Source organism: Cyprinus carpio, chromosome B1, assembly GCF_018340385.1.
Source record: "Cyprinus carpio isolate SPL01 chromosome B1, ASM1834038v1, whole genome shotgun sequence".
NCBI lineage: Eukaryota > Metazoa > Chordata > Actinopteri > Cypriniformes > Cyprinidae > Cyprinus > Cyprinus carpio.
This window is the reverse complement of record NC_056597.1, coordinates 5,887,441-5,904,772: the sequence shown is the minus strand read 5'-3', so window position 1 is coordinate 5,904,772 and position 17,332 is coordinate 5,887,441. Positions and strand designations below refer to the sequence as shown.

Below are 17,332 nucleotides of genomic sequence, written 5' to 3'. Positions count from 1 at the left end.
TAATTTTACAGTAAAATGCTGTTAATTTTAGTTTTTAGAAGTAAAAAAGAACAAATCAATGTATAATTTACAATCAAAAACTGTAAACTGATATTCCCAGAATTCCCTGCGTGACACGCCACATTTGAAAGTATTTTGTTTAAATAATCTGGTTTTTAATAGTTTTTGTTATCAGTTATGTACATTTGGACTTTATGTTACATCTTCTGTTGTTAAATGAAAGTTTATTGCATTATTTAAGTATCATGTGTGTTGCCATGATGGTGTTTTGTGTTTGCATGAATGACTCTGTGCACCTTCTATATATTAATATATACTTCTGCTTGTGGTGAAGCTACTTGTGATGAGCTTTGATTCTTCATGTTGCTTTCTCTTTTACCACCTGCATTATTATGGTGATTGTCAGTATGTTAAAGATACAAAACAGATTTTAATAGCAGTGTACGTTGTTGAATTTACTGGTTTATATTCAATTTTTCTTGTTTGTAAATTACAGTTTTGTACTGTAAAAGCTACAGTTTTTGCCCGTAAATGTGTTTACAGTTTTTCTGTATTTTTTTTACAAAATTATTCTGCCAACCACAGCTGGCAAAATTATTTTGTAAAAACTACAGATTTTTTTTTTTTTTTTTTACACCGTATACTACACCAATATGTACTTTACCCTGAACAATTTGTTTTAACACTTTGTGCCAAAGTCACTTGCCGTCACTGGGGTTGATACTGCAACACCACATTGATTAACTTGTCTGATAAATGTGACAAAAGTGATTAAAATTAAAGGTTATAAATGTTAATGACATAACCTGTTTCTTGAGGGCCACTTTCAAGCAAAGTTTAGTTCAAGCCCCAATTAAACACACCTGAACTGGCTAATCAAGGTCTTTAAGAAATACACTAGAAACTTCCAGGCAGTTGTATTGGAATTAAATTCTGCAGGAAAGTGGCCCCCCAGGAGAAGGATCGGACACCCTTGCTTTATAACTTGTAACAACTTTTACCTTAGTGGAAGAGGTTTATCCAGGGTGCCTAGCCTATAATTTGTTCCTGCAGAATTACATGTGGTGGCATACAGTAAAATAAGTATTGAACATGCCACCATTTTTCCCAGTAAATATATTTCTAAAGGTGCTGTTGACATGAAATTTTCACCAGATGTCGGTCACAACCCAAGTAATCCACACATACAAATAATTTCAGAAATTAAGCTATACGTAATAAAATGGAATAATAGGGAAAAAGTATTGAACCCCTGAAATGTATTTAATACTTTGTACAAATGCCTTTGTTGGTTATGACAGCTTCAAGACGGCTCCTGTATGGAGAAAATGTTGCATGCATTGCTCAGGTGTGATTATGGCCCATTCTTCCACAGAGTCTTCAAATCTAGAAGGTTCTGTGGGCCTCTTCTGTGAACTCTGATCTTTAGTTCTTATTTTCTATTGGATACAAGTCAAGTGATTTTCTTTTTCTGAAACCAATTGAGAGTTTCCTGGGCTGTGTATTGGATCATTTGTCTCACTGAAATGTCCACCCCAGTTTCATCTTCACCATCCTGGTACTGTAGGTGTTGGGACTGAACCAGCTAATATTAATTTCCACTCGGGGCAGGATTGCTTTCTAATTACTGATAGATTTCTGCTGGTGTCTTGGCTTCCCATGACTTTTTGCACCTCCCTTTCTTCATGTGTTCAATACTTTTTCCTTGTGTCATTCCATTTTATTACACAGAACTTAATTTCTGAACTTATTTGTTTTGTTTTCTTTGTATGTATGGATTACTTGGGTTGTCATCAACATCTGGTGAAAATTTCAAGTCAACAGCACCTTTAGAAATATATTAACTGAGAAAAATTGTGACGTGTTCAATAATTTTACCTGCTGCATGTGTCAAATATTTATCACATTATTAAACAACCAAAATAAAAATACCAAATACAATCACTTTTCCTTTTTTTGTGACAGATCCAGCTTTAGCAAAGAATACAGTGAGACACTGACGCAAGAAAACAAACCACAATAATTGTCACATTGACTAAAACAAATAGTTTTGGAATAACACAGTGCAAAATACACATCCATGGCCAGTAACTAGTATTTATATCCAGTGACATAAATTATTCATAAACCCTATTTTGCCTTTAAATATCATTTGTTAAGATTTGTTAATAATTGTTAACAACATTTGTAAATGTTTACATGATTATTGACTATAAAACAGATAAGCAAGAAATATAATATTAAGAAGCAATGCCACCCAACCCTACTGCCCAACTTTAGATGTAATAACTATAATGACATCTATAGCTCTAACATTATGATTCTTTGTAGTGCATCACATTCAGATTAGGGCAGGAAGTGCTCTAATTCCTTCATTATTCATCTGCTGATTCCGACATAGATCTCTCTCTTTTCTCTCGAGCCGTCACAAAGTTGAGGAGATCGATGGCTGTTACCACTCCAAACACCATTTGCTTTTGAGTGGAAGATCCATCTGTCAGATCTGGAAAAAACAGAGCAGAAATTCAGGCAAACACCTCATCATAATCTCAGCACTAAGAGTATATGGGAGCAGGAGGAAAAGGCCTCATAGATACATAGATTAAAAAACTGCTTCTGGCTGCACTCACAATATGTCAAAGCAAAAAAATAAAAAAAAAATTAATTTTCAATGACTAAATATTAAATAAACACCTTGAAAGGGGTCACATCAGGAGGAATCGATAATTAAGCAGTATAGTGGAAATACATCTTCACAAGTCAAAACATATTTTTGTGCAGCATATATCAAAACTAAGCTTCAGAAAAAAAAACCCAACAACAACCACATTTCTGAAAACTTGGCTCGCCTGTCATTTGTAATTATTTGGAAGAAGCATAATGAATATTACGGATATATAATTTTTTTTTTTTTTTTTTTAAAGGCAAATTGTGAGAAAAAAAAAAAAATCAAGGGAAAAGCAGTTAGGTACTTTTCGTTAGGTACTGTATTAGGTACCTGTTTAGGGCTGGGCGCTATGAGAACACAATAATGATCCTCCGAATGTAGATCTAACTTGTATTCATTTTGTGTATAAAATATAATCAGTGGCATAGTCTCTCGGACAAACATCACAGTGCTTTAATATAATTGAAAGACACAATGGAACAAAATCTGTCATTCTCAATGGAAGATGGCATTTTGATAAAATATTACAATGTTTTTATTTTTAATTTAATCATTCACATTAAGATTTACAACATGAATTTTTGAGACTTGAAGAGATGACAGTAAGCAGTTCTCAAAATGAATGAAAGAAAATATGATCAGTTGGCTTATTTGAATATAATCTGTATGTGAAAATTCTGATTTTGATTCATTTTTCAAAATTAGTGATTTTAGTGATTAAGAAATTGAGAAATACAGGTATTGCTTTAATTTGAATTAGTAAATCCCTCACTAAAGACTTGTTCATTGGAGTACAGGGACAGCTAAAGCTAACCAATGTTACAATGAGATTGGAAAACTACAACTGAAAACTGAGGGTTATAAAAAACAAGGTGATAAACAAGACACAGAACCAAACAAAGCAGAAATATGTCAGAATTAACACTCACACTGAATCTGCTCATGGACCACCAGGGCAAAATGATCTGTTTCCAAGATCCGAGACAGCTTTCCCAGATTGTCAGTCAGATGAATCTAAAACAGGCAAAAATGGATAAAGTAATGTCAGATGGAGTGAGTGAGCTCAAACTATCCTTTCTAAAGGAATTGCACTCACCTGCTTGAACTGTTTATAGAGCACTTTGCTGACAGAATCAGAGGGCTTGACCTTTCCTGCAAGCACAGAGGCAAGCATGTTTCCCAGGGTCACCATTCCCAGAATCAACCTGCAGAGAGCAAGCCAAACACAACTGCATTCCACTCCTCACTTTTAATCATCTTCAATTACAATGAGAATATAGCTTTAATACAATAAGTACTGATGACAATTATGGCGAGGTTGTCACCATTTTAATGTTGATTAAAATGTTATTTGTTGCATGTATTGCTCACCCAGCTTCATCTACGACAGGTGCCTGGTCAAAGCCCTTTTCTTTCAAGATTTTGATGGTTTTTTGGCATGTGACTGTGGGCAGCACAGTTAGTGGAGCAGAAAGGTTTAGACTCTGTAATTTCAGATTCCACCACCTGGAAGAAATTGAATGAAGGGAGAATAAAAAAAGAATAAACACAGGACCGAAAACGAGATGAAGACCAGGTTCTAAATACCTAGACATTGTATTAAAGGGGTCCTATTATGCTCTTTTACAAAGTCTTGATTTTGTTTTGGGGGTTTACTAGAACAGGCTCTCATACTAGGCTGTTCGAAAAAAAACATTATTTTTCACAAATTTTACATTACAATACCTCTCTTCCCAGTCTGGCAAGAACGGCTCGAATAGTTCCTGTATCAAATGAAGGCCCGCCTTCTGAAATACGAAATGCGCTGTGATTGGTTAGCTGGGGCAGTGTGTGTTGTGACTGACAGCACTCTGAGCCTGGTCGGGAAATGTCCTGCCTTTTACCATAGCTGCCTGCTGCGAGCTTCAGTTTAAATATTGCTTCAAAATCAAATCAGTTTGAGTGTGATTTAAACCCGGATGATTTTAACCACTCTAAGTTCGTCTGCCTTGGGAAAGCTAGCGTGTCTCCGACATAGTGATAACACTCCTTGCCTTCTCTAGTGCAGCTCAACCAGGTCTCGTCCCATTCGTCGATCTTTGTGATATCACAAATCCTGGAAAATATTTGTTGTAGTCCAAATGATTTGTTTGTTTTAGTTTTTGAAAAGTGATTTCTGTTAAATAAAATATCTCCTTTTGAACTGGACTTTGAGCATTGTAATTTTGCAGATCTTTTTTATGCTCAAACAGCAACATTACAGAATAACTAAAGTTGAAAAAGTGAAAAAGCATAATAGACCCCCTTTAATGTTCATGAATGGAGTATATATTTAATATAAGGAAAACAGGGCTAGCTTTCGCACCGAGAATTTGTCATATTCACAGTATGTGTAAAAATGTACAAATACATTTTCATATTTGAACTTTATATAGTGTTTTCTATAGAGCTGTTTCGAACACCTAGTTTAAAAACCTTTTAACTGAAATTAGTTTTTAGAATACATTAATTTTTTTTCTCCAAACTAAAACATTATAATACAAAAATATAGGCCTATATTATAATAAATAAATAAAAATAATACCTCAGAAATGGGTCAAATATATAATGAAGACAGATTTTAAATAAAAAGTTACAAATTTGTTCATAGGACAAGAGTATTTTTCATATTTTCGGGGTCATGATTTAAAATGTATTTAAAATGTTTAGCACAAATTAATTTCAACATTTGCCACCCAAAATAATATGGTGCTGTTACATGAATTTTTTGCAGTTTTAATTGTTTAAATGAGTTGTGTTCCTGTGGCTCAGTGGTAGAGCATTGCGTTACCCACAAAAGGTTGTGGGTTTGATTCCCAGGAAACACATGTTAGGTAAAAATGTTAGCCTCAATACACTGTAAGCCGCTTTGGATAAAAGCGTCTGCTAAATGCATAAATGTAAATGTAAACAAGTCTCTGCCTTTCTCACACAGAACAACCACATGGACAGCAACCAATCTGGGTTCAGAAGTGGACATTCGACCGAGCTGTATCAGTTGTTAAAGCCCTAAGACTGGCAAGAGCAGCTTCCAAATCTTCTATACTTATCTTGCTGGATCTGTCCGCTGCATTTGATACGGTGAACCACAAGATTCTCCTGTCAACCCTATTGGAAAATGGCATCTCAGGAACCGCAAACCAGTGGTTTGAGTCTTACTTCTCAGATAGGTCCTTCAAGGTAGCTTAGAGATGTAAGGTGTCCAAGTCGCAACATCTAGCTACTGGGGTGCCACAGGGCTCACTTCTTGGACCACTTCTTTTCTCTGTCAACATGGCATCACTAGGTTCTGTCATTCAGAAACATGGCTTTTCATATCACTGATATCCTGATGACACTCTACTCTACATCTCATTCCATCCTGATGATCCGACGATAGCTGCTCGCATCTCAGCTTGTCTACCAGACATTTCTTTTTTGATGATGGACCATCACCTCCAACTCATCCTGGCTAAGACAGAACTGCTTGTGGTTTCAACAAACTCATCACATTATCAAAATTTCACCATCCTGTTAGGCTCATCAACCATAACTCCTTCAAAAACAGCTAGAAACCTTGGAGTTATGATTGATGATAAGCTTAATTTATCAGACCATATTGCTAAAACTGCCTGGTCCTGCAAATTTGCTTTATATGACATTATAGGAAAATTAGGACTTTTCTTTCAGAACATGCAACACAACTCCTTGTTCAAGGTCTTGTTCTATCCAGGCTGGACTATTGTAATGCTCTCAGGTCTTCCAGCCACTTCTATCAAACCTCTACAATTAATACAAAATGTCACTGCAAGATTAATCTTCAATGAGCCGAAAAGAATGCACATCACACCTCTGTTCACCAATTAGCACTGGCTACCAACAGCTGCTCGCATAAAATTCAAGGCATTAATGTTTGACAACAAAACCACCACTGGCTCTAAACCCCTTTACCTAAATTCATTACTTCAGACTTATGTGCCCTCTAGAAGCTTGCATTCTGCAAGTAAACAATGCATTATTGTTCCATCTCAAAGAGGCACAAAATCACTTTCACTGTTCCCTCCTGGTGGAATGACCTGCCCAACTCAAGTCTTTTTTAATTCTACTTTATCTTTTTATATATATATATATATAAAAACACTAGCTTTCTATTTTTTCTATTCTATCAACTTGTTTTTCTTTGTTTGTGTGTGTGTGTGTATATATATATATATATATATATAAATTATAAAAAATAAAAACATGCCCCTTTTAGATTTCCACTCTATTTATCTCCTAACTGCTTGTTTTTTTTAAAAAGAAAAAAAACTAACACTAGCTTCTCTAATCTTTTTGTATTCTATCTGTTTTCTTTTTTATTATACAATTAGCAAAAAAAGGCCTCTAACACTAGCTTGCTCTGTTCTTTTCCAATTCTATCTTTTTTTTATTTTTATTCATTGTATGATTTAAAAAACCTTGCTACATGTACTAAACTAACATAACGGATACTTGTTATAGCACTTGCATATCATTGCTCTTTTGTTGATTTTAATTGCTTCCATTGTCCTCATTTGTAAGTCGCTTTAGATAAAAGCCTCTGCAAAATGACTAAATGTAATATATATATATATATATATATATATACACACACACACACACACACACACATATAACACACACACACACACACACACACATATAAAGGAACCTTTTAGGGATCAGTTAAAAAAGTTCTTAGTATGAAGAATATTTTAATAATAACAGTCTTTCCAACTATAAACAACCTTTTGTGCAATGGAAAGATTCTACACTCTTAAAAATAAAGGTGCTTCACGATGCCATAGAAGAACTGTTTTTGTCTAAATGGTTCCATAAAGAGCCTTTACCATCTGAAGAACCTTTCTCTTTAACAAAATGTTCTTTGTGGCAAAAGAAAGTTCTTCAAATTATTAAAATGTAAGAAAGGATTTGACTGAATGGTTCTTTGTGGAACCAAAAATGCATCTTCTATGGCATTGCTGTGAAAAACCTTTTAAACACTTTTTTAAAAAGTGTTTGGATGTTAAAGGCTCTTCATAGTAACATCAATGCCAGTATCAAATTTTAAAACTTTATTTTTAATAGTGTACAGTGTGACAACATGTCCTGTTATTATGTCATCTTTAGTCATATACCTACATAGAAATTTACTTCTAAGAGTGTTTATAAATCACTCAATGACCTAGGACCGAAATACATTGCAGACATGCTCACTGAATATAAACCTAACAGACCACTCACATCATTAGGATTGAGTCAGAAATACCAAGGGTTCACACAAAACAAAGGGAATCTGCTTTTACTTATTATTCCACCCGCAGATGGAATCAGCTTACAAAAAAGATCAGATGTGCTAAAACATTAGCCACTTTTAAATCTAGACTCAACTCATCTGTTTAGCTGTGTATTTATTGAACGAGTACTGTGCGATGTCCGATCTGATTGCACTGTATTTTATGTTAAATACTTTTCTATTTTTAACTGTCTTAAATTCATTTTAAATAAATGTTTTAATCATTTTCAAACTTTTTAAATTCCTTGTTTTATTTTTGTGATTATTTATTATTATTTTATTTATTTTGATTATTTTACTTTCTTTTATGTAAAGCACTTTGAATTACCATTGAGTACAAAATGTGCTATATAAATAAACTTGGCTTGCCTTGCCTTCTAAAAATAAATGTACCCTAATAAATGCCAAATAAATAAATTATCAATAAAATGCGACAAATAGCCCCAGTCTCAAGTATACACACTAAATCTTAAGTGACAAAATGATCATCTGCTCACCAGGGTTTATTCACCATGATGTCTTCCACCCTCAGAAAGCCCTTCTGGAACATCCATTTATCATTCAAGAACTTGGACCTGTAGAGTAAATTTTAAACACAAAATGATGATTAACATCCATTGCTTCAGACTGAGCCAAGCTTTTGTGAAGCTAGTTGTCTTTGTGGAAAAAAGCCAGTCAAGGGTGAGAATATATTTTATATTTATAAATTTGGCAGATGCTTTCAAATAAAGCAGCTTACAGTGCATTTAAGGAATAAGTGTAATTATTTTGTGTTCCCTGGAAGCTGAATAAGCTTGCATCCAATTCTTGTGCATCTCTCTGATTTTCCTTACATGTAGTTGCGAATGGAGTCTGGCAGAATCACGACACAGCGCTGTCCCTCCTTCAGCTCTTTAGCAAACTTTACCGCAGCCGCCATGGCAGTGCCTGAGCTCCCACCTGACAACAGAGAACATAAACAATGTGGTAAATACAAACACAAATCTACTACAATCATATCATTACTTTTCATAGACATTAAGCCCCAATTTAAGATGCTGTAAAATGTGTGACATTACGATGCATGTTAAGAAAGGATAATGTGCTTACCACACAACAGCCCTTCATCTCTTATAAGCATTCGGGCAATGGCAAATGATTCCTCATCGTTAGATTTGTACCATTTGTCAACCAACTGAAATAAAAACACAATGTGTGTGATTAGTACATGAACTGCCTGCTCTCTCTCAACAGTAGAACACTGTAAGCCAAAACTATACTTCTACTGCCTTCTTCTGGTAAAGAACAGAACAGCAATACAAGTGAGTAGACTATTGCAACAAACACGTGGGTATCAAATCATCCTTTTCACCTTTTTTAGCCTACATTATATAAAATTTCAGGATGAACACTTACTGGACTGAAGCAACTTAGGTTTACTTGATTTATCCATATATCATTTTTAGAAAAGTAATGTTCAAATGTGCCAGCTGAAGAGCCCAATTTATAAAGGACATTAGACTTATATTCAAATCTACTCTTATGTAGAGTAACTCACAGATCTATCCAGGACGGTGGGTATAAAGTCATATCCGATGCCCTCCACCTCATACTGGGTTTTATCAGTCCGGTTCAGCTCATCAGGCTCAGCGAGGATCGAGCCCTCTGGGTCCACCGCAACAATCTACCAAAACACAGACACACTTCTGATGAGTCTAGACTTATATTCAGTGATGCTTGTTTACTTAACTTCTGAGTGACTTACACAACTACAATTTATATGATTTTATCTCAATTTAACATTATGTGGTTTACTCTTCCAGGTGTTATCTTTCTGGCTGATATTTAAAGTGGTACTCTGTTTGTTTGTTACAAAACCAAAATGCAAATTTCACAAAATTGCTGCACATCAGATCTCAGGGACAATCAGTGTCTACCTTAATATTTGGGCATTTCTCCTTCAGTTTGCGAGCAATGCCGGTAATAGTGCCACCTGTGCCGGCTCCTGCCACCAGCATATCCACTTTACCTGTGGTAAGTTGAGAGTTAAAAGAATAGTTCACCCAAAAATTAAAATTTACTAAAAATCTCTTCACCCTCAGGCCATCCAAGATGTAGATGAGTTTGGTTCTTCATGGGAATAGATCTGGAGAAATTTAGGATTACTCGCTCACCAATGAATGCGTGAATGAGTAACATTTTTGCTAAATTTTTAAATGTAAAAAAAGTGCATTGGTTAACATTTAATCAGTTTAAACAACCAGTTTAATGGCATTTGTAAGCATTCAAATGCTCATTAATAAATACGCTGTTTATCAGTGTACTGTATAACTTAAATCATTTGTATTGTATTTCTGTGTGATCATATGAATTGAAAGTTCACCATAACTTGTAGCTTAATGAATATATATTAACTAATCTGTTAAACATTATATAATGATCGGATATTATATAACTGATCTGTTAGACATTATATAATGTTTGTTAATGATTATTAATTTATTATAACCCTGCAAACATGTCCATGCGGGGCCCATGCTGGCTTTTTTGCGGGCACAGTGGGCTAGGGCCAGCCCACACCAAACCTAACCAGCCCCAGTGCGGGCTTGCCCAGGCGAGGCCCACAGCGGGCTCTCTGTGAGCAGGCCACACTAGCGAACTGTCCACATTAATCCCATGATGGCCAAGTGTGGGCCAGCCCATTCGGGCCCAGAGCAATTTTTGTACCTTTTGCAATGCAACTAGGAGAATACTAACAACATTGACTAGCCATTCTTAAGCCACTCAATTGAACTGGAATGGCTCAAACCAAACGAGGCCTTTTCAGAAACTGTTGTTTCATATAGGCCAGGGATCCTCAAATCTGGCTCACGAGATCCACGTTCCTGCAGAGTTTAGTTCTAACCCTAATCAAACACACATGAGCATGTCTTCAGGATCATTAGAAAACCACAGGTGGGTGAGGTTAATCAAAGTTGGAGCTAAACCCTGCAGGAAAGTGGATCTCACGAGCCATATTTAAGATGTAACAGACATGAGCCTGTTAAAAAGAATTTTGTGGGCAGTTTTCTTCCTTACCACTAGGGATGCTAGAGTGTTTTAGGTTTCCTTAAGTAAAGCCATGTGGTAAGAGAGAGTTAGCAATAGCAGAGCCAGGGGGGCAGGGTTTCATATTTTATTGAAGCACCCCTGGGCGCCGCCATTGGCTAGCGGACCCCCACCTGCTGTTAGCATTCCATTGACTCCCATTCATTTTGGCGTCACTTTGACAGCTAATAACTTTAAATCTGAGGCGTTTAAAGACTCCATTTGTCCATTCATTATTTCTAAAGAAATACGAAAATGTATAAAAGGCCCCATTACCTTGTATCTTACGTTATGGCCCCTTAGAAGCAGTTTTTGTAAAAATAGGCTAACGATTGCGTCATAACCTGCGACTCTCTGTCGCACAGTAGAGAAATTACCCTATGGACAGGAGGAGAAGCTCGCAGGCAATCTTTTACTGTCTATGAGGCTATCGGGGGACGTGGAGGCATGAAGTCAAGGTAGAAGCCCATAGAGAGTCCATAAAAGCAACGGGACAAAATTATTCAACGTCTGCAAGATTTGGTGGGTGATTCAGATTTCTCTTGGCACAGCGATTAGAAGACTTACAATTGTCAGACAGGTTGCTCACGTCACATTTACGTCATCAAGCTCAGTTTGAGTCTGCGCAGTACGCTCGACCCCCAGGAAGTGCGAGCTTCTAATTGACTTCACTTGTCTCCGTTGAATACAACGGGGTCGCTTTGTCCATTTCTTTTACTGTCTATGAGCAGAGCCCGTCTACGGAGAGCCTTCCCACTCCCTATTAAGTCCTATTGTACCGAATTTTGGTTGCAGTTCCACCAGAGTTCCACTGGGGGCGATCGCCATGAGTCCCATAGAAAACTATTATAAAGAAGATGCTTAAACATTTAGTGCATTGTGTTCATATTCCGGGCTCATTTGCTTGCCTGCTTAAAGCACACATCATCAATAAGGTGTGTACTAATTTCATATTTTAATATTAATGTTTTAAAGGCACTTTAAGTGTAACTTACATTAAACGTTTAAGAATGTACCACTGTTTTTAGTGATTGAAATATTGCGGCAGGTGCTTTATATGAATTGCTATTGGCCAAAACGTACAATTTGTTCACCTATCTTTGTTTTATTCTTTTGAGAGTTAATCTAAATACTTTTGGATTGGAACAGATAGAAAATTGACAGTCTTGTGCTGCAGTTCTATGGATGTTTTGCCTGCCAGGTCTTTCAAATTAGTCACAAGACTGAAAACTATCAATAGCCAGCATGGATCACCTGCTGAACACATTGTGCTGTGTTCTGGTTGGGAAATGTGTAATTTCAAGCACAGTCTAAAGTATATATATATATTTTTTTAAAGTATACATTGCTGATGTTTTTTGCAGAAATGTTACATGTATGTATGGCCTATGTTTGGACTGATGCTAAGAGTTTAAGACAGTGTATTTGTATGCATTTTAGAAGGACTCTTTATTGGTGAGGTTATCACATCAAGGTCCAGTTTGAATACAGATTAAAAGTTATTTTCAACGCGAGACCATAGTCTGGACTATTTTTGACTTTTCCTGGTTAGGAAAAGTCTGGTGTTTGAGGGCTGTGGCGTGTTTTCATTACAAGAGGCTGGATTATTCATTTGCTATCGGCCAACTTCAGCTATGGACAGTGTTTGGACATTGATGTACTACAGATAAGACTTTCGCACACATCAACTTTCACATGACGAAATTCTACAATCTTACATTGCTTTGTTTGCTTTCTTTTATTTGTTTGTACTTTTGTGTATTTACATTACTTGCTATATGTAGCTGTATTAACCTGAATTGAATGTTTTCTATTTTGTATTTAATAAATCCATTGATTTGAAATCTCTTTGACTACTGTACATTTTTGACAATATATACCAGTGGTGCCCAACCCTGTTCCTGGAGATCTGCCTTCCTACAGAGTTCAGCTCCAACCCTGATCAAACACAACTGAACCAACTAATTAGGATCTGAAGGAGCACTTAATAATTACAGACAGGTGTGTTTGATCAGGGCTGAACCTGAACTCTGCAGGAAGGTAGATCTCCAGGACCAGGGTTGGGCACCCCTGTTGTAGATTAATAGTGTGGGGCCTGTGTGGGCCTACTGAGGGCTTCCTGAGGGCTAAGTGAGGGCTGCCCGTTCATTAAATGTGAAGGAGGGTGTAAACCAAAGATACGGTGGCCCGAAGTTTTCCACTGCCGGGGGCGTTTAGGGTAGACTTTAGTGGGCCCGTAAAGGGCCAGTGCAGGCTTGTTTGCAGGGAAAGTATGGCTTTCTCCAGTGAAAAATGTGTCTCTGGTAAATCAGGAGAGCACAGACCAAGTGCTGTTTCAAGTGAAAATAGTCCAAAACAGTTTTAAACAAATATATGGGTGGATTTTGATATGAGAAGACTTTTTCACTGGAGGAAGCGTTAGTATGGATTATGGATTGTATTTTTACTGGAAGCAATGGTTTAAAGTTAAAATGTATTAATAAATTTGTATTCCTTTTCCCTTCACAAGACTTTAATTTATGGACTGGAGTCATGTGTATTGTATTGTTTTAATCAGATGTTTGAACTCTCATTCTGACGGCACCCATTCACTGCAGAGGATCTATTGGTGAGCATGTGATGTAATGCTAAATTTCTCCCAATCTGTTCCAATGAAGAAAAACTCTATCTTAGATGGCCTAAGGGCAAGTGCATTTGCAGCCAGTTTTAATTTTTGGGTCAACTATTCCTTTAATGTTACTGACAACAAAAAGCCTTCAAGCTGGAGCAAAAGAAAGCTATGGTTTGATGATAAAAAGCAGAAAAAGATAGGAGAACAAAGACAGAGAGTAACAACACAATTACTACCATCACACTGCTCCAGAATCTCCTCAGCAGTGGTGTCATAATGAGCCAGGGGGTTGCTGGGATTGCGGTACTGGTCCAGGATGTGCGAGTTAGGAACCTCATTCTTCAAGCGCCATGCCACACCCACATGGGACTCAGGGGAGTCAAACCGTGCACTGGTGGGAGTTCGGACAATCTCAGCACCCAAAGCTCTCAAGACATCAACCTACAAAAAGACTCCTGTTTAACCTTCTTGATGGGTTAACAAATCCCATTTGATCTAACTGGAATGAATCTTACCTTTTCCATGCTCATTTTCTCAGGCATAACAATTATGCAGCGATAACCCTTCACTGCTGCAGCCAATGCAAGACCAATACCTGCATAGAGTGCACATAACTTAACCCTTTAGACCTAAATATTTCTCCACTGGGTAAAAATGATTTTACCCACTTGATATTTGCTTTCCTCCATTGTAAAAATGACCACTACAATTCACTTTTCTAACCATATTTAAGAACTGAATTTTTAACAAATGCAGTATGTTGAACTAACACACAACACTGTAACAATGAACAATTAAATAAGAATGTAGAAAACAGATAAGATGAAGTCTCCACAAAATCAGAGTCCTGTGTGATTATTACCTGTATTTCCAGAGGTGGGCTCTATAATGGTGTCTCCAGGTTTGAGGATGCCTTCCCTTTCTGCGTCCTCCACCATACGCAGACTGATACGGTCCTTCACACTGCCACCAGAATTAAAGAACTCACACTTGGCCACTGCAGACACACATACAAACAAAACTGACTGTTACGTAACTTGAGGCAATTTATATAAATGCCTTTCACCTGTATTTCATAGATTTATATATAACATTAAAGGACTCAAGGTCAATACTTGCTTTATCTTTCCAATTTTTTTGTCTTTCAAAGATTTTTTTGTTTTTGTTGTCTTTTAAGGAAGTTTCTTATTTGTAACGCACTTTCTGTGGTAAAACGATACTGACTTTTTAAGTAACTGATTTAGAATTGTTCAAAAGTAGAAATATGAATGAATCACTTACAAAGTTCACACTTTAGTCCAAAAGTCTTAGAGATCTTGTTTATGCGGACCAGTGGTGTGTCTCCAATCCTGTCCAGGATGTTGGGCAAAATCTTCTCAGCTTTTGTCCTGCAATGATTAAAGGAAAAAAAGTATAACATAAGGATATCATAAAAGGATATTGTGGGGACAGAAAGCAATAGTTACAATTATAGTTACAACAGTCATTTCGTGACAGTGTAAATTAAAAATAATATAAAAATAATATATAGGAATTGATTGGATCTTTTGATGGTTGTTGTTTATTATTGCTGTGTAGTCATGAGAGACACCTTTTGTCCCATCCTCACAGCAGTGAATACATTATCAGATGTTGTTGCAAGATGAAAGGGAAGTTATTTTGTTTAAAGATTACAAGGGCACATTATTTTTTTTAATAAAGATATGCACATACAGTATAAATAATTTATAATTAACACTGTAAATTCCAAAAAATCTTCAAATATTAACTAAAATTTAAACCCCACTGTTTAAAATAATGATACAATTCTATATAACATTTAAAAAGAATAAAAGTCATGTGCACTTATGAATGCATACACAAAAATGAATCTGCTTTACTGTGTGAACATTCTAATACCTAAAAAGGAAATATTCCTTATGTTAAATTAATGTTACATATCTTCTATATCTTTTTTCCGTAACAAATATATTGTTGATTGAATACAGCAAAGTCCATTACAGCTAATCAATGATTGTGAAACATGTTTATCTTGCTGATAAGTTTCCAAATAAGGAAATATTTCGGAGAAAGACACAGAAATGCTTTTTTTGGTAGGCTCAGCTCTCTAAGCATGAGTCCGTGTCACTAGATTTAAAACATCTTGTGATTTTAGGTCAGAATTGGAACGTGAGAGATCCAGTGATTATGTCAATCTGTCATCAAACTGTCTCTCTTTTTTTTTTAATTCAATTTAAATTAGTGCAGTTAATTCCATTGGTTTTGATGGAAATTAAGTTTAGTTTTATTTATTTTTCCTAGCAGTTATGATTACATCTCTTTCTCTGTTCTGCTGGGTGCATGAAAGGATTTTGATTACATTTAAAGCAAAATGTTTTTATATATTAAATATTAATATATTTGTTTGTCTTAAATATATTGCTGATCCCATACTGCAACGTCCATTAAAGACATTTCATTTTCAACGATTATAAAACAGAACTGCAACGTGAGAGATCATTAAGCATTATCACCTGGGGAAGTGTTTGTGAGGGGAATTTTCAAGAGACATTCCTGGTTTCCAGGTACATCTGCTTGGCAGGTCAGGACGTATCCATTTTGGGTCAGTGGCCCCAGTTTCTTTATTCAGCTGCAGTGGTCTGTCTACATTTTCTGAAACCAACTTCTCAACACCATTCCTGCCAGTGGTCTTCTTACCAGCAAAAGGGCAGGCAGGACTGTCGTTCTCCTTGGATGGAACTGAAGGCATGATTCCTCTATAGTTCTCTGTAAAGTGTGAGAATTTTAGATTGTAGATTAGAGGCTAAATTTTGTAAACAACTTTGATGTTGGCTTGAGAAAGCCTGAATAGACAGCCTGTGTCAAAAGAGCCAAATCACATGTCTGTTCGGCACATTCTAAAGCTGGCCCAACCACAAAAAAAAAAAAAAAAATAAATTTATAATATTTTATGAGGATTTAGTGATTGAATTTTAATGTTATTTCATACATGTTATTCTGTTTTCTAATAAATAGCCTAAGATCATTATGTCACCACAATTCTAGATACAAGTTAAATGTTTTCTTTTGAGTCAAGAACAAAAAAGCAAATTACAAGCAATAACATGAATACATCAGGTTTCATGTTTGTAGGTGTTCAGAATCAGATACAGAAATGGAATAATTAATTTTTTTTAATTAAATTTTTTATTTTTTTGGATTAACATTTAAGGCAGACAGCGGTTGGTAAATTACACTGCGGTCGCTTTAAGACATAATGCATGAATCCAAAATTATTTTATAGTTACACATCCAATTTCTTTCTCAACGGTTATATCTTTATTTGAAACATAATCAACTGTTTTCATGTATACTTGTATAGACAGGTATTTTGACACAATTTTGTCCATTCAAGCACAAGATGACATGAAATATAACTCAATTCAGGGCTCACATTATAAGATATAGCATCACCCAATTAGTCAGATGTTCAAAGACTATGCAGCTGGAATACTTCCAGGCTGCTGTCTTTATACTCGTTCCAAAAGCAACTATGACTAAAAGATCAAACCCCATAATGATAAAGTGTAAAATCCACAGAATAAATAACAAAGCAAAAGATTGCTGCAGTGAAGATATACTTATAGGGAAACCCAAAATTTACAAATTTCATTGGCTTTTGGATTATTGTAGAAAA

At 35.9% G+C, this 17,332-nt stretch overlaps 1 protein-coding gene across 1 annotated transcript in view; it reads right to left on the bottom strand.

The window, feature by feature from the left end:
• Positions 1-1,936: 1,936 nt before the first annotated feature.
• Positions 1,937-17,332, bottom strand: part of LOC109090457 (cystathionine beta-synthase-like protein) — a 16,612-nt gene continuing 1,216 nt past the window's right edge. Inside the window, exons 2-15 of the mRNA XM_042716332.1 lie at positions 16,170-16,422; positions 14,938-15,044; positions 14,519-14,653; positions 14,172-14,251; positions 13,893-14,097; positions 9,896-9,987; positions 9,517-9,642; positions 9,069-9,153; positions 8,813-8,918; positions 8,477-8,554; positions 4,040-4,174; positions 3,765-3,873; positions 3,598-3,682; positions 1,937-2,503 (exon numbers count right to left, since the gene is read on the bottom strand). Of these exons, the coding sequence (XP_042572266.1) occupies positions 2,376-2,503; positions 3,598-3,682; positions 3,765-3,873; positions 4,040-4,174; positions 8,477-8,554; positions 8,813-8,918; positions 9,069-9,153; positions 9,517-9,642; positions 9,896-9,987; positions 13,893-14,097; positions 14,172-14,251; positions 14,519-14,653; positions 14,938-15,044; positions 16,170-16,405 (1,707 nt within the window). The 5' untranslated portion in view covers positions 16,406-16,422 and the 3' untranslated portion in view covers positions 1,937-2,375. The remainder of the gene's footprint in view (positions 2,504-3,597; positions 3,683-3,764; positions 3,874-4,039; positions 4,175-8,476; positions 8,555-8,812; positions 8,919-9,068; positions 9,154-9,516; positions 9,643-9,895; positions 9,988-13,892; positions 14,098-14,171; positions 14,252-14,518; positions 14,654-14,937; positions 15,045-16,169; positions 16,423-17,332) is intronic.